The sequence below is a fragment of the Pelecanus crispus genome, chromosome 10 (assembly GCF_030463565.1).
Source record: "Pelecanus crispus isolate bPelCri1 chromosome 10, bPelCri1.pri, whole genome shotgun sequence".
NCBI lineage: Eukaryota > Metazoa > Chordata > Aves > Pelecaniformes > Pelecanidae > Pelecanus > Pelecanus crispus.
The window spans coordinates 21637955-21652910 of record NC_134652.1 but is presented as its reverse complement, the minus strand read 5'-3'; the positions used below and the strand labels follow the sequence as shown (position 1 = coordinate 21652910).

The window sequence follows — 14956 nt, the reverse complement described above, 5'->3', positions numbered from 1 at the left end:
GGAGCACTGCATCCTCTATTTTAGATAGAAGTGCTTATCCCAAGTGATTTCAGCGCTGATATTTCTAACTAGCTTAAGTTACTCAGTCAGCAACTGCCCAGAGTGCAGGCGTTACAGCTTTATAGAACCAAGTGAAATCAGCAGTTACACCAGGGCTGCTTAACTTTTGTAGTGAATGTTTTTTATAAAAGATAATGAACTACAGCTTTGCATCTGAATTTAACACTTAATAACAATCACACATTAGTAATTCGATATGCCAGGGTCACTTTACGTGCAATTTGGCTTTATTAGATTTGGCAATTTTATTTAGTAAAATGTAAGGGAGCAACATCTTTAGTTTTGCTGCTTTGTTGACTGTATAAAGACAACAAAAGAGCTAAAAACTATTACTTTTGTAGGGAAACCAACATTCCCTTATCAAACACAGAGTCATGTAAATTAAACATCCTCAAGAGGAATGGGGCATCTGGATTCCTAACTAAATGACAGCCCTTTTCACGCAAGCCTATCAGAGGAAGCTTATTAGGGAGTTGGTTCAGCTGTAGAATCAGTTTCTATAGCATGAAAGTCTTCATCCATTACTGGATGATGGTGAAAAAACAGGTGAAAAAGGGAGATCATAGGACACAGCAATGAATAAGATGGTGAGGAAGGAGAAATCACGTTTAGGATTTGAAAATACAGGGTCAAGTTTGTTCCTGGTCTACTTGTAAAGGCATGAAGCAAAACCAGATTTGCCCCATTTGGGCATCCTGAAGAGCAACTGGAAATGAGATCTTTGGCAAAAAGTTTGTGTATAAACACAACAACAACAACAACAAAAAAGGATTAACCTTGGGTAGGAACCAAGCATTCTGTGAACTGGAAAGGCTTCTGTCAAACCAGAAATGCCTTTCAATTTTTACTGTCTGGAAGCTGTTCTTGCAGAGGTCTTGTCTTTCTTCTGACTGAACATCCAGTTCTGCTTTATTATTCTATCTGCAAAACACCTAGCTAGAAACTTAACCAGCTTTTAAATTGCTGAAGGGTGTAAACAGGTGTAGATTTTGTAAACAGTTGTGTCTGAGAAAGGTGTATTGACTATTTATGGTTTGGACATAAATGCCCATCACAGCCCCTCTAGTGACTAATTGATTTTGATATGAGTGAGCCAGAGAGAGGCCACATGAGTAGGTCCTCTGGCAGATCTGAGAGGTTACTAACCTCAGCCACTAACCTCACTAAGAGAGTATGAGTGTAGGCTTGTACTGACAGGCAAGTGAGAGGGGGCTTGGAGTGTAACCTCTTCCATTTGTACCACTACATGCGGAAATGTTGTCTACTCCTAACAGTATGTGTAAGCTGGTGTGAACCCACTGCACATGAAGACACATGAAGTTGGCTAATACTGATTTTCTTAATTTAACCACTATGCTGTGTGGAAGTACCTTAATCATGTGGAATTATCTTAATCTCCATCAGTCACTTTCAAAGGCAACTTTGCAGACCAAGAATTGTTTCTTCTATTGCTGAATTGAAGGACACAACAATAAAACTACACACAAGTCTATAAAAAGATAGTCTTTAGCCAACTTTCTCTAGATACAGTATTTTTCTTAGCCTTCTATCCCTTTCAGCTGTTGTACTCCAATTTCTTAGCTATGTCTAGCAGTCCCCTTTAGGCCTCAGGTGCTGCCTGATAGTCTAAAAGCACCTCCTGTAAATAAATGACCAAAACCAAGGGGACCCAATCCTGCTTCAGTATAGCCAAAGGCAAAACTTCTTGTATCAGTGGCAGCAAGATGAAGTGGGGGAAAAAAGTCTTTTTGGAAGAAAGGACTTAGCCAGAGGACCTGAGGTGCTATTCTGCAAGATGTTGAGCAATCTGCTTTCAAATCTAAGCTGATCAAATGCCAGGAAAGATGGGAACTTGAAGTGACATTCCCCTAGGGTGTTAGAGGGCTAATAGACTGATTTTAAGGGCTGAAGAGGTGTCCATAGCAGAGAGATTAGTAAGACAGACTTGCTAATTCTTAAAGATCTTTTAGGATGAAAAGCAGCTAGGAAAATGCATTTTTAGTCAGCATCCTTTTACTTGACATGAGGTGCTGTCAATGGGTTAATGTATCAAGTAATGTAATTTCTGAACGCACCCAGGTGAGGACTTTGACCTAGATAAACTCAGTCTGTCTGTCCTATCTCTTGACTCTTCTCTGTGGTTCCACCCCTCAAAGATTAATAATTTACAGTAACATGTTGCTTTGAAGTGCCTTATGTTTAAGAGTACCCCAGTGGTGAATTTGTATCTTTACATCTTTATGACACAAGAGTTCAGAAACTTCATCAAAAGGGACTGAAAATTCATTGAAGCCTAGAAGTAAATTAAAACACAAATAATATCTGACTAAGGGCAAGACAAATTCTTTTTTAATATCAAGTATTCTAAATAACCTAAGAAAATTCTTGCAGCCTACCTCAGGACTTGCTATTTAATAAATCAGGCTTGGAATTCAAAATTAGGGGCATTAAAAATAGGGCCAGTATTAACATTTGGATTGAGCTATAGTTTTGAAATCATCAGTGATAATTCCAAAATAAATTTACAGAATTTATGAACAGTCTGTCCTGAGCTTAGCAGTACATTGATGTGACATGACAAAGGCAGAACACTTTCTGTAGTCACAGGTGGAGAAGGAATGGATGCAACCAGCATCAGTCCCACTGCCTCTGACTTGTGTGAGTCACGGTGGCAGGGACAGCGTTTGGCATGAACCTGAACCAGCGCCAGAATCACCTCTCTGCATTCTGTCGGAAGTGTCTCCAGGAAGATACTTAACTGATCTCCTTTATGCACTTAAATACTATATAGTTATAAATGTGAAAGTAGAGACTTTTTGAAATTGAAAATTATCCTAGTATGCACACAGATTAAATATTTTATGTACATAATCATTTCTGGATTGAAAGACGGGGCTTTATTTTTATAGAGGCACAACAAGATTATTGCATAGTACATACGTATTAAACTGATTCTGGGTCTCTACAGACAGTTTGGGATCAGTGAAATAATTCTGCCCCAGTCACGACTGTCCACACTTAAATATTCTTAAATGAATGATTTTCACATGAGGATCACCATCTTTTGTTTCTCAAGGCTGCAAGTTGTTTACTTCTTTTAAAAAAAAATCGAAACCCTGTAATTTGGAATACTGTATGGAGATTTTGAGATCTGTTGGTCTCCAAAATAACTAGGACTTTGTAGTTAGGAGATACTGAAGAAGGACTGAAAGCTAGGACCAAACTGTCTGTCAGTGAGAACCCTAAACCTGTTTTGTTTTGCATCTGATTCATAACAATCCACAAAACTGTAACATGCAATTGGCTACAGAGGAAAGAAGATGATCACTTCAGTCTGTAATTGTGAGCTTTGGATAGGGTCTGACTGCATCTATTGTGTTGATGACAGTTCTGGTTTAATACTTCAGGTTATATTTTGTTTTTGAAGAACAGTACTCTTCCGTAAGATGAATTAAGCTTATCAAAAATATAGTACAGAAATTATTTACTAAGAAATGACAACTAAATATATTGGTTTTATAGGCACTATTCATCTATAACATTTAAAATTGAAAGCCCAAGTAAATTGCCAAACAGTAAATTCTCAAAACATATTAAAATGTAGTTAAAATTGAATTAAGGGAATGTTGTTGCTATCACCAAACTAATGACTGTTACTGATAATCTTAGGGGAAATACAGAAAAAACTGTATTGAAAATAAATGTAATATAATTTCTTAATCATAACGGTATGAATATTTTAGAGAAAAAAAGGAAAGAATCTGGGGAGATGAGATGCATTCAATGTGTACTTCAGACTTTTTTTAAATGTCTAAATTTAACTCTGACCTTCTTGTGTATATAATGCATCTTAAGGCCAATACAGTAACCATTTAATATATTTAAAGTCAGTTCTTGATACATGCTATCATTCATGACAACATGGCTTTTACCTGGAAGTATAAACATAATAACTGGATAAAAAGCTAATTACTTTGCTTAAGCACAATCTACTATATTTTAGTGCTGCGTGTCCATAAAATACCAATAAATTTTAGCTACATGAAAAGTGGGAAGAGACTGAAAAAAGCACATTTTTTGAAAGATCTAGTTTAAAATTAATTTAAATCATAACCTGATTTATTCATATATATTCCATATACAAATTTTATACTCTGACTCATTGTACACTTGTTGTTATAATTTTGGAGAGAATACACTGCATTCCTCATACCAGAGAGATGAATCTCATTAAGTATGAAATTCAACTCTCTGAAATATGGGGTGGAAATGTATGGGTTTATAATTTGAATAAACACTTAAAATGATGTTAAAAAAATCTCTTCAAATAAAGTAGACAGGCAGAGCCAAATCTGTAAACACTGACAAGTCAATAAGGGAGTTGCCTTGTTGCTAAAGTATGAATTTTCCTTAGAAAGATTATGCCACAGAAATTATAGCTGTGATGATACAGCCTTCATTATACAATATTTTTTCACCCTCTAATGTAAATTTCTTTATTTTATTTCCTTTCTAGAAACATGCACTTAATCAATAGGAGAATTAACGAGACTATTGCAAAGTATTCAGCACTCAAGGGGGATAAAATTTCATTGCTGAAGAGAGCCAAATTTCATTGCCAGGAAATCATAAACTTCTCATGGTTTGGGCCAGTCTTTAAAAAGTCTAATCTTTGAAGGAGAGAGTTGAAATCTGACTCCTGAACAGTGTGGTTTTGTGCCTCTCTGCAGTGAATTTCATGAGCTGAATGGAAACAGTGTTAAAAGATGTGGCCTTATTACAAGACCTACGGGCATTGTTCCTCAAAGACACAAAATGTTATTGATGACAAAAGAAAATGTGGAAGAACTCAGCACCCTACAGAATCAGACTTACAGGACCAAATTCCGATTTCCTCTTTACTTCAAAGGGAACCTACCTGTGAATTTCAGAGGAGAATGTTACACTGTCTGCAGTCAGTTTGCAAACAGATATTCTTTCAGTAGAAATGCATAAAAACATCTCACTGGATAACTGCATTCAAAAGAAAGTGGTGCTATATTTGTTCTTGCTAAGCTTATATGCCCTATCACCTCCACTCTGGCTGATGTCAAACCCCAAGGACCTCATAGAATATCTATCTATGATAGAGAGCTACTGCCATTCTTTTTTTTTTAATGCACCTTCATTAAAAGCTCATTCTACAAGAGAGCATTAACAGACTGGTGGCCTAGAACTGCATCTAATACATCTAATACATAATCTACATTCTAGTGCTTCAGAGATTGAAGCTTCAAAGACATGCTGTCTGCTGCTGCCGTGCCAGAAATAGTAGGACAGTAGAACCCAAGCATCATAGTAGTATTTCTCTTCTATGTTTATTGGCTTATGTCCTTTTTTAGGCATTATGTAATTCTCTGCAATGAGGCAGCTTCATTCCAGACATAGGAACTGGGAATGAAGAGTCAAATGATGTGCTGATGCTGAGGTTAAAAGGTAGCACCACAACACATGTAAAAGAACCTGAGCAGGCTTTACTCTAGCTTCTTCAGGTGCCAAAGAAAAATGAAGTGCCAAATTAAAGATGAAGAGTTAAGATTGTAGCCTATACTGTCCAGGTGTCCCAAAGTCTCTCCATAGCTTCTCAAGCAGCTAATCCTACTGTAGTCAATGCTGCTGTGCTTTGCCTATTGTTAATATGTTAAACAGGTACGCTAAAGCTAGCTTTTGAGTCCTGAAAGTGTCACAGTTATACCTTTCGTTGCAGTAGAGAGATATCCAAAGCTTCTGATCTTGATTCTGATGCCGAACGGCTCTATTATCTGAGAAAGTCTCAGTGCCTTCTTTCATCACTGAGGACGATGCAGTTTGCTATCATTAGTGATCCACTTTAGATATAAATAGTAAATTACCAGTATTTGTATTCCTCTGGAATTTCCATCTAAAAATTTCTAAATCAGTGATGTTTACAAAGCATATGCGAAAACTTCCATAAAATAAGTCTGCTTTTATTTTAGAAACTGCAAACTGTAATGCAGGGACTTGCCTAAAAACACATTGGAGAGCAGTAGCGAAGAAATTAGGAAACCGGTTTCTTAATTGAGAGTCTTTAGTCCCATGTTGTAGTCACTAGAGACATGTCTTTCTGGTGTTTGGAGTTCAGTCCTGTTTCCTAAATAATAGTACTCAGTATAAATCCATGAATAAATAACATACTTAAACATGTTTTCCAGAATCATGTGAACTGTGTTATACAAATGAAGACTTATCCCTGCCATAAAAGCAGTAACAATTTTGTGTCTTCTATTCCTTGGTCTTCAATAGAAAATAAAAATAGGCTGAGGTACTCTGAATTTTTATCAGTGAAATTCTGTCATAGGTGAACGTTTCTAACTCCAGAAGAAGGCAGGAGGGACTGAGAACTGACATTCTGGACCACAATCTGACCAATTCTATATTATCATTTTTCATACAAGCAAGCAGCCTTCTAATCAGAATTAGCTAATGACTTGAGAGAAATGAAATGAGCGTTAATGTAAAAAAACACCCAGGGTAAATATTAGATACTGCTGTACAAAGCTAAGAAGATGAATGCTTTATTACTTATTTAATTGATAATGAGATTAAGAGAAATACATAAGAACATACCTGTACAAGTTGGACAGATGCTGCATCCAGAATAGTCTGAAATCTATATTTTTGCCCAATACTGATTGTTTAGAGCATCATAGTTGTAAATGTCGCATTAAACATATTCAGGACTTGCTTATACTTCTGTTTCTTGTTTTTTCTCTCTTTCTTTCTTTCTTTCTTTCCTTCTGCCTTCTCTCTTTCTCTGTTTCCTTCTCTTTCTTCCTTTCTCTCTTTCTACTGCTTTGTTTATGTCTTGTAACTAAGCACTGCGTGGTCTGGCAAGTGCCTAAGCAAATAAACAGTAAGGTTCCTTCTCTTGCTTGCAAGCCAAGCCTAGCAGCTCCTGGTTTGAAGTTGAGGGCGTCATGTCTGCTGAGGCTGATTACATTCCTTCCTTTTCTTGTTTTTCTTTTTTTTTCTTTTTTTTCTTTTTTTTTTTTTTTGGTAGTTCACCCACCAGGTAATAAGAGTCAGCTTTTAGGAGGTGGCTCAATATAAATCTCTGGGTCCGTGGACATATAAGAACTCAATTGGATTACCTGACGCACATGGGAGCATTAGATCTAAAGCCCTGTAGACTGATGTCACTTTCAGCCCCCTGCCAATCCAGAGACAAGCAGTACACCAAAGCAGAGATTGATGGTCTAAGGAGGTGAGTGTGTCTTTTATGAGCAGCAAAATCGTTCAGACTCAATAAACAATGAAGCTGAGATTCTGAATGGTCTGTCTGGCAGAAAAAAACAACTGAAGAAGGGAATTTGATTGTTTTTTTTTAATATTGCTCAATCTGAAAAAATCTGGTTAATTATTGCAGGGCACAGCTCCGCTCAGAGCAGGGCAAAGAGAGCTCATGGGATGCCTCAGGGCAACTGTGAGCTGGGCATAAGAAAGTGAAGGAAAAACCCACCAACCTTAGCAAAACAAAGTTCTATTGGACTTACTCAGTAAGCTCTTCACATTAATTGTTCCTCCATTCTTCCCAGCTCTGCTTCTCTTGGCATTCTGTTCTATTCCTTCTGCCTTCGAAACAGCTTTCTGGTTTGAGCTAATAGAAGTCCCTCTGCCTCCAAAAATTCTGAATTTATTCATTTACTTCCAAATGTTAAAAAAAAAAAAAAAAAAAACAACAAGAAGAAATTATCAAAATGTATGTTATGTATTGCAGTGGCAAATATCCACTTTTATGATAATGTTAGTATTCAGATAGAGCAGGCAGCATTTTATTTTTAAAGACAACCCTCAAAAATTGGGTGACACAACAGAAAATACGTTATCATACAAAAGGCCAAAAGCTACAACAAGAAAATACTCATATCAGGCAACCACCTCTTTTGCTGTCCATGTCTATGGTAGACACAAGTCAAGATTATTTTACCATCAGAAGCTGAAATCATCATTACCCTAGATCCTCATACTGTTTGATTTATCAGCTGACATTCAGCCATGTACGTCTTTATGTCTTGTCCTTCCTTGGACTGTAAGACTGTCTCCACTCCTGATTCTTGTCCCCCATAAGTGCTCTTCTAAGGACTACTTAGAGGATCCTTCACTTTCTCCCTCCAGGTCTGTATAAGCGTTCCACAAAGCCGCATTTGTTTACTCTTTCTCCCTATAATTTGTCCCTGAGCAATGTGATTTGCAAATGCAGTTTCAGCTACAATCTTTATGCCAATGCCTCACAGATGTCTCCACTGTAGATTTCTCTCTTCATGTCCAAATGAAAACCTTTGTCTCTCTTTGCCTAACTTCATGCAGTCATTTAAGTTCAACATGGCCAAAAAAAAGCCCTCTTATTTCCATATTTCTCACTCCTTTTTCCTTTCTTAGTCACTGTGGATGATGTCACTGTTATCCCTAGCCCATACCCTGGGTTACACATCCAGTTTGGTCTTCTTCCTAGGTCAACCCTTCCACTGTATCTGGATCTTGACATGTGCTTTTGAATAAAATTTACAAGCTATGGTCTTCTTTATCTATCTTTAAACAAAATTTATTCAGGCTTTCATCATGTCAATTGCTGCAAATCCCTCTCTTCTGACACTGGCAAATGCAATATTGCCTTATCCAAAATGTCACTGAAAACATCCATTTTGCTGAATTCTCAGACTGGGCACATCAGCCATCTTCTTGTATCCCTTCTCTGGTCCCTTTTCTTTATAGCAGCAAAATAAATCTATTTTTTTCTAAATTTGGTGTTGGTCCAGAAGTCATAAATCTAATCTGAAGGGCAGTCTGCCAGGAACGCAGGCAGGAATAAAACTAGGTAGAAAAGTCTCACATCTGAGATGTCTCAGGTAGAACATTTTGGAATCAGCAAACCAACATTTACTGATAAATCTTACCAACTGTGCAATAAAGACTATTTGTTGACACTTTTCCTGTGATCACTGGGACTGATACTGCTTTTCATTTTTTGGATTCATGGATCCAAGTACCAACAGATCAGCAAAAGGCTGTTGATGATAAAAAGAAACTCTTGAGCACCAATGCACCTCAGGATGTGTTCAGCCTGATTGTTCAGTACAGTCATACTAGCAGGATAAAAGCGACACGGAAGTTTGTGGCTGTTCCTTCCCCAGGTAATGAGTGGGGAGGAGATAGGAAGTTATTTATAGTGGTGCATTTGTAGCTACCAGATTTGATTTAAGTAGATGTGTATATAATACTGTTTGTGGAGTTAATAGGGCGTGTGGCTTGTTGAATCATTTTGCTAGAAATAATGTGTTGTGTGGCTATGCTCCCATTAAATCAGGTAGAAATGTTGATTTGATTAACTAATCAAAGTTCCTAAATACTTTATGCTCCATTGCTTTAAGAAAAGACTCAATCATTCTTCTTATGGAAACATGGGCCCAATGCAAACCTGTGGTAGTTCTGTTGGTGTAAGCAATGGTTCCAGTTTTGTAAAATCAAATTCTCACCCATGATTCCTTCTCTATTCTAAATAGTCACTGAAAACAGCCATTTTGGAAAATTACTCACATCATATTGGTCTGAACCAAAGTAGTATTTCAGACTTAGAAACTCAAAACAGACAGCATGAGAACTTCAGTTGCATTCATTTTATTCACCTATTGAATCCTTACTGTGTGCAGATGACATGTATGCAATTGTGGCAAAGTTTATGTAACTAGATCACTATGAAAGAAGGTTAACAAGATGAAAGACTATTTATCCCAGTGAAGGAACTGCTGGATGAAGGCTTAGGATCTCCCTTATGTTCCGTCCAGCTTTCTGAGAACTGGCAAGGATTAGAATCCAATTATTCTCTGACATTAATGCCTTTTCATCCCACAGAAGCTGAAGTGTGGGAAGCTCTTAAAGTTTACATAAAGGTGAGGGTTATTATTTACTTCTCAGCTGATGGTGGTACAAGCAGGATGTCAAAACTACAACCACAGGTCAGGCGTGGGGTTTCTGTTAAACAGAGAAGACTCACAGTGCTTCTGTTAAGTTCTGTTTTTAGTTCAGGGTCCCATGGAGTGGATCATAAACTGCTTGAGCTGTCAGAGCTAAATGGAGATCACTTGAGCTTTCAGAAAAATCAGGGAATGTCCCTTTTTGTTTTAAGTCTGCTCAAGTCATATAACAGGACCTAACCACTTCTTCTGATAGTGAACTTTCATGCATCATCCCTATGTCCAGTATACATACAAATTAAACTTTTGTTCCCATAATGGTTTCTAAGCAGATTGGAATTGGTCCAGTCATCTATTTTTAGCTTAGCAAAGTAATACAGGGATGTGAATCTATGCTCTTTTTCTGGTCTTTGCTGTCAGGGGTGTTTCACAGCAGTATCTTCATGAGCATCAGCTCTGATCTGTGTAGCCCTGATCTCAGTTTTGAAGAAAAAGAGGCCAATATGTAAGCAAGATGCAAAGACAGGATCTATGTAAGGAAATTAATTTCAATTAATAGCTGAACAAACATATCTGAACAGCCTGTTTCCCTTTAAGAAATAATTCCTAAGTTAATTTTAAAAAAACCACTAAACTGAGAGCACAGGTGTTTTGGGGTTTGTTTTTAAGTTTGTGTTTGAAGGGGCCAGGAAGGCAGCATAACTCTTACCTGCTACTGGTGACAGTAACTGGTTTTCCTTAAGAGCAATAGTTGGCAAAGGCTGGATCAAACCCCCGGGAATTTCTAAATCTTTAGAAAGGTCTATGAATAGATTGAGACCCAATTAAAATACCACTTTTAATACAATCTGTTTAATTTGCTTTAGCTTCTTACACTGCTTTTGAGATGTGATGTGAGGCAATAAAACATGATTGGACAAGTAGCTTGTGTTTGTGATATCTGATTGCAGCTCTGCTGATCCTCTAATTCAATGAGAGGCAGTATTCCTATGATACATCCTCCAATGCATCTTTCTAGGATAAAAGAAGAGAGGGTGTGAAGCAAGTAATTCATGATATAAAGTACAAGCTGGCACTGTTTAATGCCAAATGCTCTCAGACTGTAATGGAGTTACTCTCTAAATAAGAACTGTAAGTTCAGGCCATTAATTTGAGGAAAGAAAGAGTGAAACTTCTTTAAAGGTTTCTCAATATGGTGATGGAATTCCATGTGTACACTCCATGTAGAGTTTCCTTGAAAAGAGCCATTTTACCCAGCAATGACATGGATGCTGGTTATAAGGAAAAAAAAAATTTCTCTTCTCTCTTGGAAAAGAGATTTTCTATTTGGATTGCTCTTGGCCACCACAATGAAACCTGCATACATTTAGATAGACTTGTGTATATCAGATTAACACTTCACTTACAGAGTGAAAATAATTTTTCTCTACAATAGCTGAAGTGATCAAAATATATCTTCATTTCAAAATCCTAAAATGAGTGTACATAAGTGGTCACAGGGTAGTATTCCAGAATGCAGAGATGTGTGCAGGCACCCAACTAGCACAAAGAGGCACAGTTTCACCCAAGGGGAATCATTTGCTATTGCAGTTTTCCTCCTTATTCTGCCTAGTGTAGTTTGCTTAGTGCTAAGTCATGGTATTGTTGCAGTATAGGCATAACACACACTATTAATTATCAAGTCCCTATGGCCTTGTTCAGAACCCTGGAAATGCCTTTTGCTCTGGAATTATTCTTGGAAAGCCAAATACGAAGTCTTCACTGATAAGGGTGCGGGAATGGAGATCAGGCATTTCAGTATGTAATTTAGAAAGACAGGAGTGGGGTCCAGATATAAATTAGAAGTATGTTTGGCAGATTGCTGAACTAAACCCCACAGCTGAAAAGCTGCACACATTTACAATCAATCTTTCCCCAGTAAAGAAACCACAACAAATTGGTTGTGACTTAGATAGAATATATTGCCACAATCCAGCCCAGTGAACCCACTGTCTAAGTGTTCAAAAAACGGGTAGAAGTGTTCAAAAAATGGGTAGATGTGGCACTTCGGGACATGGTTTAGTCTAGTCTACCCTTGATTGGCTTAGAGTAGACTTGGTAGTGTAGGTTAATGGTTGGACTGGATGATCTTAAAGGTCTTTTCCAACCTAAACGATTCTATGATTCTAATGTTGTCCTCAGATAATGCCAAACCCCAAGAACTTTCTCTAAATTTGCCCATGCAAAATTTCAATTGAGTGGTAGTATAAATAAAGAACACTCTATGCTGTGTTAATATCAGTGTATAGAAATATGATACCAATAACACTGTTTTCTAATAGTTAAACTACACTTCTCTTCACAAACAATTTCCAGTTGGCTGAGTATGTCTAACGATTGTACATACTTTGCTGCCTATTTACTCGGTATACCTTTTAATATAAATTGGCTGTACATGGAACTATGGCAGCTCAGAAAGAACTTTGCAGGATCAGCAAAGGAGGAGTTAATAGTATTAATGACATTTCAGAGAACTCAGTTTCTTGACTAGACACACAGAAATGTCATTTTTACTGAGCTTCAGTATCCCTTAGCCATGAACATGGCCCTACCTTCATGTTCACATTTATAACCTGTCGCATGGTGCCCCATGGTGGCTGCTTGCCTTCCGTTACATTTACTCAAGCCAGCAACTGCTCAGTTCATTTTAGTTACTGCTAAAAAAAAATATTTACCCCAGTTCACAATTGTTTGCTAATAGTCAGAATTCACGTGTAAAACAACATTTGGCAACTACTGACTGTTTCTAATTCCATTCAAAGAGGGAATACAGGTCCCTCCAGCTAGTTACTTGAAGATGATTTCATACTGCTTTTCAAGACATAACTGGGAAAAAAAAATCTCGCTGTTACAATGTTTCTTTTATTAGGCTCTTTTTCATCTATTTCATTATTAAAAGGAAATATTTTAACTCAGCTGTATTTATCAACAATTAGAATGTGTAATTCTTGGTTCATTTTTCTTTCTACAGTTTTTTAGGCAGTAAAACATCAATTAATTTGGGTTTTGGTTGTAATTAGTTTCTAGCAAATTTCCATTTCACCTTCTTATGTGAAATGCAGCTTCTGTGCCACAACCAATGGTAAAAAACGTTTAAGAAAAGATATTATTACCAAACTGCTTTGTTTATTTAATGTAAACATTTGTATTACTTCTGGAATTTTCTAAAATGTTTCAAAGTCTGGGTTTTCTTTCCACATATATCTCCCTTAGCAAACAATATTTATCAGCCTGTTTTCATAAGAGGACATGGCTGTTGATCCTGGCTGTGACTTATCAAGCCTTAGCATGGAAAAACTGGGCGCCCTGAGTACCCACAATTCCTGTTGATCTCTTCTTGATGAAATAATTAGTGAGGTGAAGAGAGGGTTTGTTAATTTGGTTCATTTCCAGAAGGCGGCTTTCACTGCTGCAAGGTGCCTAGGTGCCTATGCAATGATGATATATAAATGTCTAAAATAAGTAAGTGATAGAATTACAGTGGCTGCATGTTTGCACAGGTGGCTCAGCCTGAGAAGTCCCATGAAATTCAATTTTTGGCAAGGCAATCTACTGAAGATTGCTTAAGAAAAGAAAGGTTAGATGGTCCATTCTTGCAAAGAAGTATTTTTAAATACGTAACTAGAAAGATTTAAAAAAAACCCAGAACACGCAGTTCGTTCTTTGTCTAAATGTTGGTATCTTGTAGTTACAACGCATGCCTAGAATATCTTGTTTCTATTTTCAGCTTGTCCAAAAATGACTGTAGGCATAATTTACCTGAAAAACAGCTATTGTGTTTTAAGCACTTACCACCTTGTATCTGTTCGCTACAGTCCCACTCAGCTGAAGCATATTTGCTATGGATATTATGCTAATCCATTTTGGTGCAAAAATAAATCATTATTCTTTACTATGGATGACTACTCCATATATCTTTGGGCCTGTTATTTTATGTTATAGTTTCTAATTTTTGACATTTTGATTTTTGTACGTCAAAATTTGGGTCAGATACTCAGATCCGTTGCCTTGACTCCAAAATTTTCAGCCTTAATTGTTTGCTTTGCAGTTTAACATCAATATGTTAAAACTGTGTTTCCTACCAAGAGTGTGGTAATTGATAAGAACTTAATGAAAATGTTAAAAAATGTCAAAACTACATTTTTAATGCAATTTCGTGACTGCTGAATCCAGATGTTTTAATATGATGTTCATAAACATACTTGTATACCAATGTATGGGAGTGAGAAAGCTTGCAGTATTTTGACATAATTCAGATTTTACTAGCACTTTTTTTTATCCAATTTATTAAACACTCAACAACTTCTTATTTTAAAGCACCAGTCCAAATCCAAGACTAACACTACATGAACACTGAAACTGAGGAGGTAAGAGAACAATTAACAATTACATGTCAGCAAAGGATGATTTTCATGCTCCAGATTGTTCATTAACTTAATTTTGGAGTTTCTATTATTAAATAAAACGGCTTGTCAGATTCTCCTTATATATAAAATTTCATGTTTATTTTGGAAAGGAAAATTCAAGTTCTGAGGTTGGTGATTCCCATTATTTTGCCAAAGAGACCCTTATCAGCTTTCAGACTTTCTCATGGGCCACCATGCACGTTTATTGTCAAACCTGTTGCCAAAAATCCTGTCAAGTTACGTTGTTCTGTGGCCTCAGCAGGACCACAGTCTGAGAGCCCTTGCTGCAAAGCCCTTGGCCCCTGCCAGGTAGCCACACTTCCTTGTGTAATCTTCTCTATATTGTTCTGCAAAACTTTTTTTCCCCTTTCTGCTACTGATCCTCTATGAACAAATACGAATCTCCTGTAAGCTTGCCTGTATGTTCTGTTGTAACGCATCCATACTCTTGCTCCCTACTGTATCCTTCTAATCTGTTAA

The 14956-nt window shown here is 37.0% G+C and overlaps 1 protein-coding gene across 1 annotated transcript in view; it reads right to left on the bottom strand.

Annotated features, from left to right (window-relative positions):
• The window catches only part of LOC142594474 (FERM and PDZ domain-containing protein 2-like), a 28396-nt gene extending 15734 nt beyond the window's left edge, over positions 1–12662 (bottom strand). The window contains exons 1-2 of the mRNA XM_075717919.1: positions 12623–12662; positions 10741–10833 (exon numbers count right to left, since the gene is read on the bottom strand). Coding sequence (XP_075574034.1) covers positions 10741–10833; positions 12623–12662 — 133 coding nt within the window. The remainder of the gene's footprint in view (positions 1–10740; positions 10834–12622) is intronic.
• Between the last annotated feature and the right edge of the window lie 2294 nt (positions 12663–14956).